The sequence below is a fragment of the Tyto alba genome, unplaced genomic scaffold (assembly GCF_018691265.1).
Source record: "Tyto alba isolate M040663 unplaced genomic scaffold, T.alba_DEE_v4.0 Super-Scaffold_10, whole genome shotgun sequence".
Lineage (NCBI taxonomy): Eukaryota > Metazoa > Chordata > Aves > Strigiformes > Tytonidae > Tyto > Tyto alba.
The window spans coordinates 6,108,782-6,120,351 of record NW_024881262.1 but is presented as its reverse complement, the minus strand read 5'-3'; the positions used below and the strand labels follow the sequence as shown (position 1 = coordinate 6,120,351).

At 37.0% G+C, this 11,570-nt stretch overlaps 1 protein-coding gene across 1 annotated transcript in view; it reads right to left on the bottom strand.

Moving 5' to 3' along the window:
* The window catches only part of PRKCI (protein kinase C iota), a 29,871-nt gene that overhangs the window by 2,850 nt on the left and 15,451 nt on the right, over positions 1–11,570 (bottom strand). Inside the window, exons 6-17 of the mRNA XM_042798926.1 lie at positions 10,288–10,428; positions 9,371–9,425; positions 8,601–8,659; positions 8,010–8,186; positions 6,950–7,047; positions 5,828–5,914; positions 5,010–5,145; positions 3,927–4,014; positions 2,600–2,725; positions 2,418–2,497; positions 1,313–1,402; positions 907–1,022 (exon numbers count right to left, since the gene is read on the bottom strand). Coding sequence (XP_042654860.1) covers positions 907–1,022; positions 1,313–1,402; positions 2,418–2,497; positions 2,600–2,725; positions 3,927–4,014; positions 5,010–5,145; positions 5,828–5,914; positions 6,950–7,047; positions 8,010–8,186; positions 8,601–8,659; positions 9,371–9,425; positions 10,288–10,428 — 1,253 coding nt within the window. The remainder of the gene's footprint in view (positions 1–906; positions 1,023–1,312; positions 1,403–2,417; positions 2,498–2,599; positions 2,726–3,926; positions 4,015–5,009; positions 5,146–5,827; positions 5,915–6,949; positions 7,048–8,009; positions 8,187–8,600; positions 8,660–9,370; positions 9,426–10,287; positions 10,429–11,570) is intronic.

The following is an 11,570-nucleotide window of genomic DNA, read 5'->3' as shown; positions in this document are numbered from 1 at the left end:
GGGCTGCTCCCATGCACGTATTCTCCCCACAAAGCAATCTTCAAAGTTTGCAGTTTTAAACCTTTCCCAGAACAGTCAGTTTTGTAAAAAACTGAAAACATTAGGATGTGATAGATACTGCACCTGCATCAGCAACTTCTCTAAACTTTCTTTGTACATTATGCATTTACAAAGGGATGAAGGACCTTGGATCTCAGACCTAGTTAATGTGGTTAGGTAACATTTAACGTTCACTGTTTGTGCTTACATGTAACATGAACATTACATAAAACCCTAGGAAAATTCCTAAAATGCAAACAGCAGTGGCTCAGTCAAACTAGAAAGGCCCTTCCCTCCTCATCCCAAGTCAGGGCCCCTCAGGAGTAAGGAACCGCAAATCCACTCCTTAAGTCAAACGTATTATCATGCATTTTAGCAAGGCTTTTCAGCCAGGATAATCTCATTTGACTACTAACAATTTAAAATACCCCAACAAGCCAAACAAAGCATCCCCTCTTGTTCAGAACACCCAGGATAAATTCAATCTAAACGTAACATTCTAGAAATCTCATGGCTTAAAGTAATGCTAAAATAAACCACTTGACAAAACAGGTCTTCTCCTTCACACGTTCATTTCTTGCAGATGATACCACTGAAACTTGTAAAATAGCACTTATTCATCTTTCCCTGAACTAAGATTCTTTATAGTAGCTTTCCTACCGTTAGTTGATTTTTACATCATGCCAGAGCACAGGATTTAATCCAGCCATATGAAGACTACTATGAGGACACATAACAGAATTTTCTCCAAACTACCACACAGAAGTGTTATTTACTGCTTTATGCAGTAAATGGACTATAACTATAGCTATTAAGTTTTATAACTCCTTCACTGAATTATGACGTCTTAAATTCTACATTACTTACTCATCATCTGGAGTGAGCTGCACAGGTTCATTGGTGAATTGGGAGTCAAAGTTATCCAGACCAAATTCTCCAGATATATTTGGTTTAAATGGAGGCACCACTTGCTTTTGCTCCATCTAGGAATAAATGCACTTCGTGACACCAAGAATGAGTTAAAACCTATTGAATTATTTTTAAACAAGGCCGGAAGTTACTATGAAGTTTCATTTGTATACTTTCTGCAAGCATTCTACTAATCTGCTGCAGTTACTGTGTGTAAAAGGGTTAAAAGATTCTGTATTGTCATTATGGTACATCCTAAGTTAAGAGCTTAAAGTTTTTACATCATCTCTTGTGCTCAAAACAAATTGTCAAGCCACCACTAAATACAAAGAAAAGAAGCCAAAGCCAGTGGGAATTTACATACCAGATCCCAATCAACATTGCGGAAGAATGGATGTCCCTGGATATCTGCAAATCCTGTTTGAGGATGGCAGCCTAAACGTTCCTTCGGATCCTGTGCAAGGAAGAAGATATTTCTAAATGGGTGCCCTGGCCTACACATGAATAAAATTCAAATGTTACAAAATCAATGAGAAATGAAACACCAGAGTTACAAGGGACACTGAAGAACCAAGTCAGCTTTATTTATTTTGGCAACTGTTCCAATTTGCTGTCTGAAACAGGCATGAGGATATGGAAGCCTTTAACAGAATTTTATATGAACAACCAGGCCATCTTTCTTAATTTTTATTCAGACCTGTTTAAACGTAACGTATGTTTCAGAGCAAACTTGGTTAAATTACAAGTGAATTTGATTCTTCTCCCTCCCGCCGCCCCCGAGCAGACTGACTATGCCAGGCAATCACACTGGGGTAGCAACTGCAGGTTACTGATAAACACGGTGGAAAGAAGGTTATTTTAACAAGACAATTCCATCTCTATGAGCATGTGTGCACTGACTACCAAGGAGTTGCCACAGAAGCAGTAGTATTTTCTTAGAATAATTTAATCAAATCTGTTTTCTCCTGTACCTCTTTCTCCCCACTCATCTAACACTCACTAAATGAAGGCCAGCATGTGCTCGGACTAGTCCACTACCACACATGCACCTTTTGACCCACAGGCTAGTTAGCTACCAGCAAACAGTGAACACGTACTGCCTCTGCATTTCCCTCGATGAAGTCATCAGCAGCTGCCAGAGTGATTTGCTAAGCTGCTTCTCTTTAAGAACCAAAATAATCTGGTAAATTTTTCCAATTCCCCTGGTTAAAGAAATTACTCTGAGCATTTCTAAGCCTTTCTATTTGAAACTTACTCATGATCCCAGCCTGTGAATGTGGAGATTCAGATTTTAAGACAAGTATCTAGAATCGGTCCCCCAGTCCCACTGAAATTCTGCTTTAGGCTCACACCCTTTCTACCCTGTTTATGGCAGATAAAATATGTCTGCTACACATTGATCAGTCAACAGGTTTTTTAAAAAAACAGCTGCTCTTGAAAAGTCTTAAGCAGTCCCCTTTAGTTCTTACCTTATTAAGGAAACTCTTTAGAACACCTGCTGCTTTAACAGAAAGGGATCGGGGAATTCGGATCTGTTTTTCCAAAATTACTGCAAGAAAACAAGGTTTGTATCAGCCTTTGCATCATTCACGTTAGATTGAAGGTAAATAGAAACAAAGTACTGAAGCGTAGGAATACTCATGGTACTTGCCTTGGAAAAGATAATCTTCTGTGTTCTGATCAGGATTATCAGAACTCCCAACAATATCAAATGGTGACCGGCCCGCCATCATTTCAAACATAAGTACACCAAGTGCCCACCAGTCTACACTGAAGCCTAGAATTCAAAGGAGAAAACACCACTGAAGGTATTTTGGAGCAAAAATACCAACACTTTTGGGGCTGAAGACAGACATGTTTTGAGAAGAAAGTATTAATTAAAAAATATTTTTGTAATATTTTGTAATATGAAAGTATTGACAGCCTTCCTGATTATCTGAACAAAGGAGAGGTAACAACTGGACTAAACGTTACTCGTTTCATTATGTGCATGATAGGAGGGACTGTCATACAAAGGAAAAGAAATGCAAAAAGCTTAAAGGTTGGTGTTAAAGGTTATCTTTACAAAAGTTTAGATAATATTTAATCCTAGTCATTACTAACCAACCGGGGGTTGGTTATTCAGGGCAGAGGATAAGGACAAGGAAGAAGTATGTGATTCTTAATAATAGCAAGACAGTAATTTATGGAGCTAAAAGCATATCTCTCCTATTATTCACTGCTAAAGAAACAAAATTCTAGTAGCTAGGATGGGACTGATACAGTCTGGTTGGCCTAGAAGGTTTGCAATAAGGAAGCAAATCTGAAAGAGACATTCGATTGAAATAAGATGGTAGATTTAAAATATATATATACACTTTTTTTTTTTTTTTTAATAGGAACTAATTGTAGAACTTGTTAAAATCTTAAGGGAAGAAAACAGATCAGAGTTCTGCTTGGCACAGTATTGGAAGCTTAGGGAAAAAGAGTAATAGGTAACAAACACAGCAAGCCTTCCATATTCCCTAACATCTCTTGCTTCAGAAATCTTGTGGACTTCCTGAACAAGCAATTGCATAGACAATTTCATTTTTAACACTGAGATTTGTGAAAGAGGCATCTACTACCAAGGCCCTTTGCAATGCATTTATATCTATCATTGCTGCCAAATATAAAGCTCCAAAATTGAACGCAATTCAAGATTGCCAGTGTATCATTAGTAGCACCTAAAATTGTTATGAACAATAATAAATTTGGAAGACTCAAGCTATTCTTCAAGACTGCTAAAAAGAATTTAAAATGTTGAAGGCGTGATATCTCATTTGCTTGGTGTAATGTTTTCTGCCCTTCCTTTAACGGGTTTATTTACTTTTTCAGACAGGATGCTTAAGACTAATTACACGTCTAATGGAGATTCATACTTTCTACTGCTGAACATCAAGTAAGGAGTAAGAGACAAGGTGAAAGTTATATGGTAGCAGTGAAAAAATTAAATTTACCATAATCCTCTCCCCGGAGAATTTCAGGTGCAATATAATTTGGAGTCCCACAGAATGTGCTGGTTGTGTCACCAGGCCTCAGGCCCTCCTTTAAGAAAAGATGGGAAGAAAACACTTCGCAGTTAACCAAAGATCCCACAGACCCCCCTCTGTTAAGATCTTAATTTTGAATTAAGCATCCTGAACAAACTGCTTTCATTTTAGTAAAACTATACTCAAATCTGTATGGGAATGAATACAAAACACTACTTATCCCAGAGGAAACAGAAGTAGTTTGCATCTAGAGTCTCAAGAGGATGGCACATTCGTATTGATGACACCATCTGTTAAGGTTTTAGTTAGTAAGCTCCACCACACCTCCAACGATAGGCAAAAGGGAGTGAGGGAGGCATGGTGGAACAGCTTACACAACTGGGATGCTGCAATGGACAGATAACAGAGAAGAGCATGGGATGCAGAATGGGGGGGTGCGTTACCCAAAGAAGTTATGCAGTCTTCATCCTTGGAAGTTTTCAAGACCAAATTGAAGGAAGCCCTTAATAAACTGGCCTGCACCCTTTGAGCAGAAGGGTGGATTAGACTTCCTGAGGACCATCCTAACCTATATTAGTTTATGCTTTTCAGTTGCTTAGCCAAAATTACAGCATTCAAAATACTTCTAATAAATCAGCTTACTGACAATTCCATGGCAATGTCAAACCTGTGCTCCAGTGTCTTTGTAGTGACGAAGTTTTTTGAGAGAAAATGGGAAGTGTCATAGAATCCAAATGGGAGCAAGTGTGTCTGACATATTTCAACCTCTTGCTCGTTTTGAAATCAAGCTATCTTGACTATTTCAGCTTACCCTTCCCAGTCAAAGTTGGTTCAGCAGCTTTATAAAAACACAAACAGTATATACACATGTAGTCTGTGCCCTTCAGCATTTCTTTTGTCTATTTGTAGAAATGAAATGAGCGTACAGCCTGTCTGCACTGTGTATAAATGAGTACCTTGAAATTTTACATTTTTAAGCTTCGGGATCTTTTAAGTCATGGCAATTTCTTAATTGTTGATTTTACTGGTTAAAAAGGAACTGGAGCTTACCTTGCACATGCCATAGTCTGTAAGTTTAATATGCCCTTCAGAATCTAGAAGCACATTATCCAACTTTAAATCTCTGTAGATTATCCCTCGTTCGTGTAAATAGTTCAACGCTAGACTGATTTCAGCAGAATAAAACCTAGTGTAGAAAGAGATATTGATTACTCAAGTAATCAAAACCCAAACCACAATAAAATAGTCTTGGTAATATGATACTTTTCCAAATACAATCCTATGTAGTCTATTATTTTTCATCGGACATGTGGATAAATTGTTTATAATCATACAAATGTTTCTATCCACAGTCAGTTCAAAAATTATTTTTAATTTAATATTAATGTCTACTGATATCATCCCTTTCATCTCGCCATCTGAGATGAAGCATATGCAGCAAGAACTCGGCATTTGCCTGGACAGCTGGTAGTGGTGGTTGTAAGAGAAACACATTGATATCATTAGACACTTGGGGAAAAAAAAAAAACAAACCACCACAACAACAACAAACCAAAAAACACACAAACCCCCAACCCAACAAAAAAAACAAGCCACAAAAGTGCTTTTCTAGAAAAAAAAAATTGGAATCAGACTGATGTCATCTAGGGTAATGCTAATGCAAACAATATCTAAGTGCTTCCTATTACAGTTCCTCCTTGAAATAAAAATACAGTAGCTTGCAGCATTAAAATGAGGATGCAGTTTCACATTTCTTAAATCCTTAACATCTGGAGAAGATTTGCGAGCTCATCATCATTATCTCAGCACTACTGCACTGTGTCAGAAAACCAACCGTTTTGATGCAAGAAATCTGGAATCATACATACCTGGCATGCTCCTCTGGCAGCTTTCTCTGTCTCTGCATATGAAACATCAGATCTCCTCCATTTACATACTCTATAACAAAGAATAACCTGAAACACACAGGACTTTGTTACAAATGCTTGTATACAAGGCTGAAAGAAGTTTGAGATGTTACAGGTCTGTTATCGAACAATGTCAGTTCAGCTCCTCCCATCTCTCTGGTAATATGGTTGGTTTCACCATTTTCCCTCCCCTTGAATAAATTGCCCAAGTTAAAGCATATGAAGTTTCTCTAGATAATTCCTTTATTGCTAAAGGAAAGTAAGTAATCCTTCCCACATGCCTAATCCATTAGAGCTACTGCTTTTCATTATTACATATGTGAGTATATAAATAGATTCACATCAGTTTCTCTGCACAAACCAGAAAAAAAAAAAAATTTTCTCATTTTCCTTCCCAATCCCTTTAATCTCCTTTGTTTGTGGTTAATACTATTAGTATACTACAAATAATCTTTCTTCTCACTTCCCTCCACTAGCTTGTCATTTTTTCACACAGCAAAAGGATGTTGTTTAAATATACAACTATATTTTATGTATACTGAAAATTATTATTGTAGAAAACAGTAATTTATTAGTCTACTGCAATCTCTTCTGTATATAAACACACAGAAAAATAATAATTTTCTTCTCTATTACTCCATTTTCCTTTCCAAAATTCAGATGCTATTTTACGAGTTTTGCTCAGAGACCTGTCTTCAGAGAGTTTATGCAAGTTTGAGACAAATTTTGTCATTTTTTATACTTCCAATTTCTCTCTCCCTAAACTCTTTTTTCCTCCCATTCTATGTTCTGTCTTCTACCGCATATTCTTATGCCTTTTTTTCCCATTTGCTGCACCTCTCTTCCTGTCTAGAATCTTTCCCATCATACCTACCGGTACTTTACATTCTTTTCCATCTTCCCAATCTTAAAAGCTTTGATGATGAATCTGACCTTTTGGTCATAAAATGCTACAATGATTTACAGTACATTGACTTTCGCTACCCACATAACTTCACACTTTAAATCAGCCTCTGGAGGTGCCTAACAGTATGAAATATTTTTTTGAGTAAGGCTATCATCTTATTATCTTATGACCTTTACCTGCTTTCTGTCTGGAAGCAAGAGTGTAGTCCAACAAGAAAGGGATGATTTGAAGCCTGTTCAAAGACATGTTTCTCTGTCTGAACCCAGTCAATATCCTATTTATTTAAGAAAAACAACATTCAGAAAAGGATTGTTGCGCTACTTCGGTCAAGTATTAATGACAATTAGCAGAAAGATATTCAAGTGTTTTGCTGTTCTTGTTCTACTCGCAAGAAACTAAGTATTATATAGTTCTCCAATATGAAGTAATACAATTTAGCATAACTTTTTTTTTTTCTGTCTTGAGTGTCCCATACTTTCAGCCTCACTGTGTAACTACACTTAGGACTGAAAAAAACATTTATAAAAGATAAACTGGTGTAGACAAATGTAAAGTAGCATCAGGAAAGACTGAAGAAATCAATGACAGACCAAGAAATAAATGTAAAAGCTCTTGGATAGCAAACCACAGTCACACAAATCTTTTCAGAGTAGCCCAAAGAAACACAAGGGAAACCTTTAGCAACAAGAAGTGTTTAGCAGTTTAATACTTCAATTCTGTGTAGTTTCCACTAATCACTGTATAAGCTACACACAAATTGTTAAGATGGAGGTCCGACTTAAAGAACAATTAAAATAACATTGCGAGTTCTCCTTTGTGACAAAAAAGCAAACTGGAACATATGAAAACCAGACTCCACCCATCTCTTTTTCAGCCTGGCAAGCCAACTTAATAGGAGAGATTTGGAATAGTACTCCAAAATAACGAAGCAACCCAGGGTTATTAACTTGAATTCTGCAGGAGCATTGCTGCAGGCAGTACTGATCACAAAAGGAAACACTGATGACAGAGGCAGTGAAGCCCATGACAGAAACCACTGGCACAGGAGGGCAGCTGTGAGCTACAGTCTGTCAATGAAGACCTCAAAATTGGTTATCTGTATTGTGAACCTTCTATGGTATAGTATATATAAGAAACCACATGCGTTGCAGACGCAGAAGCCTGGCTCCCACCTTGTGGTAGATACTGAAGCTCTTTCAAAGAGTTGCCCAGTTTAATGATAAAAAGCTTGCCTACCTCATCATCATTGACAAGCTCCTTCTTCACCACTTTCATTGCATAAATGCGCTCAGTTTTCTTCAATCGAACAAGCAGCACTTTAGCATAACTGCCTCTTCCTATAACTCGGAGCAAATCGAAATCCTGAAGACCCAGGCTGGAGGAAGCTTTGCCACTTTCTCTAATGCTCATTGCCTATTGATAAAGATAATCTGAAATTACTAAGCAGCTTTGCCAATTTTAAGAACTGCAAAAGTCAGCATTTCAAACAGAACAGCAAAATTAGTATAACAACTGATTCAATTAACACTTGTTTTTCTTAAAATTGCACTGCCCTGAAAAGGAATGTGAGGGGACAGGAAGGAGGCAGAAAAGAAACAAATTAAACTGGAGGAGTTCGGAATACTTTCTAAATGAAAGCACATCTACACTCAACGTTCAAAATAAAACAGCTTGCGAGCCATACATGCATATACCTGAGTGAGCAACCCAAATGTGCTTTATGTATTAGTTTTCAGTTTGCGACAAGTTAAATTACTAAAATCTTGAATGTGAGAGACAAAGGTTCTAAGATCTCTGAATACAGCTAGTACGGTTACGACACTTTACCTCTTTTTCTTCACCAACATGGTCCAAGCTCTCATGACTTGAGGGATTGTACGGAATCACTAGAGGTGCAAGAAGAATGATTAGACTGATGTGACCCAGCAGTATTTTTTTTCTTAAAGTTTCCACACTCAAGAGCTCAGAGAGATACACAATCTAAATGCATCTATTTTAAATATTCAAAACTGTTTGGTTGGGTGTTATTTTTTAAACCATTAGAATAACTCTTTTGCAATACTGCATTAATAATCAGTTATGGCTAATATAAAACCCTGTAATTATGTTTGAAGATCTCTTCAGATTAAATTTGACTCCACACAGAGAATCTCATGCAGAACAGTGGTATCATTGGTGTTTAACCTGTTCATCATCTATATCCAAACCCAAATATTAGGACCATCACTGATTGCTGCAAGAATTAACTTCTTTGGCTGTGATCCAGTAGAAAACCTGCTAATTCTGTTAAGGGTTTTGTTTGTTTGATCAGGACATTTAAAGTACACATCTTACTGATGGAAAAATCTAACTGGCAGCCTAAATTCTTCCTTTTTAACTAAGTTTCTTAAACTGGTAAGATATGGAAAACTGAGGAATTTTTATATTTATATCCCACTTTGCATTAAGAGGCCATCTTATTTTTCTTGTTCTGTGAAAAAAAGCAAAGAAGGGTTTCTAAAGTAATTTTATTTAAATTTATTCTGCTTCATTTTAAAACCCAAATTCACATTTCATCAACTTAGAATAATTTAAAAAAAAAAAATTATTCATCTTACCTGATTCTACATTATCTGGATGCACTGATGATGGATCCATAGGCATTATTGGTTCCTGCAAATATGCACAGTATTTTTGTAACAGACTGACCAAGTGTGAGACACGTTATTTTAGAGACAATAAATTAAATAAATGATCCCTGAGGAATATAACCTAGCTACTTTTTAACTTGATTAGTCAACATAGTTACTGTTCTAATCCCTACACAATAAAAGAAACCACTGCAGTCCTTATTTTACCTATTCTCCCAGAAGTTCAACAGCTTCTGGAAATGTGACAACTTAGTACAACAGAGAAAAAACTATAGCAGATGAAAATTGAGACAGTAAAGCTCAAGTACTTCAGCCATATGTGTATCAGTCAAATGAATTTAAAAAATGTAGACTTGTAGCTGTCTTGTTTTCAATATTAAACCAGAAGCAGTAATCATCTACATTTTTCTGAGGCCTTAAGAAGCAAAGATGATTGAATTTTTTGGGAGAAGAGTCAAAACTTCTGCACTTCATCTTCCTTTTCTGTAAAATGGGAAATAGTATAATAATCTAACAGATATGTGGAGAATTTATTTCACCTGTACTTCACTTTGAAGATGTAAAATAGCGTGTGCGTGTATATATATGCACTATGTAGCAACGTGGTGAAGGATGAGATAAATATCACTTATACGCTTCTGTTTGACATAGGAAAAAATATCAGATGTGAAAATTAGACTCCTGTCTTGCCACTAAATTGCAGTTCTCCTAAGTGAATCCCAAACTTTCTTGCAAAGTGTTACAGTAACCATAAAGAATGATGTTTCATCTACTGTGATTATTTGCAGACTGCAGTTTGAAAACCATTAGTATAAAACAGGGTTTGTGGTTGGTTGGTTGATGGTTGTTTTTTCAAGACAACTTTTCAGATAAGTTTTACTTACTGGTTGTAGTGTATGACGGCCACATTCAATACTGACAAGTTTGTGACACTTCTTGTGAACAAGGAGTTTGCAATTGATGCATTTATACCCCTGGCGGCCCAGGCCCCATATTCGGTCGGTGCAGATGGCACAATGAGCTCTCTAGAACAACAAATCAACAAAACCAATTAAAAAGCAAAACTAAACAGTAAAAAAAAAAAAAAAAAAATTCAGCCACATTTTCATTAATAAAAAAACACAGGATAGGAGATCAGAGAGATCCCTACTTGAACGTGGCACTATACCAAGAGCCTCTGTCTGAAAAGTTTAAGAATGAACAGGCAGACACAATACAGAGGAGCTCAAAAATGACAACTGAACAATTTGCAGCAACTGCCGTACAGAAAGCGTGCATCTGAACGGAAAGGTGCAGGCACAGGCAGCCTCCTCTGCTGCACGCAGGCCCAGGGAGCCAGGAGCCAACTCCGGGTCAAAAGCATTGCAGCTGAATCAAAAGGCTGCTGTGACCAAGATAATTTGCTCTGCATCTTGTCATCTCTCTGTGTAGATGAGTCCTTACATTTGTACAGAGGAAGGCAGAAGAGCAAAAGCTTCGAAACATTAAACCACCAAATAACAGGAATTGGGAAGATCACCACTCGCTGAAGGACATTCATAAAACAACTCAAAAGAACCATGAAAACAGGGTGCCTATGAAAGCAAGAGTGCAAAGTGACTAAACTATGGTGCCTTGACAGCCTTTGACCAGGAAGAGGTCAAAAAAAAAAAAGAAAAAAAAAATGCAGAAGTTAGATATGAAGGATGCTCAAGATGAAGTTTAGTGGAGACAATCTCAAGCATTAAGCACACAATACACTAAGCTTAGAAAAGAAGGAAAGATTATTGAAGCTGTCAAGGAACCTGCCTTATTCAAATATTTTGGGTTTGGGTTTTGCTGTTGCTTTTTCTAAATACAGCAGATAGCCTTTTTGGTCCTTAGCTAATTATAGTTGACCACTGCTTCTTGAAAATATTACAAATGGTTTGTCATTTTCAGTTGATTACATGCCATCACAAGCAGGCTGTCTGGAGAAACATCTCAGTCGTCTTGTTTAAAAGTCATGAAAGAAAAGTCTGTGCACCATAAGTGAGTTCAGACCTTTTTACTCCCAGAACTTAAAGAACTGACAATGTACTTGCAGCTCACAGTCATCTAATGCCAGTGTTCAAGTTTGCCCTCTGAGAAGATTTTAAGGGAACATGAGAACTTTTATATAATTGGTATTATGCTTCAGAGTATTTGT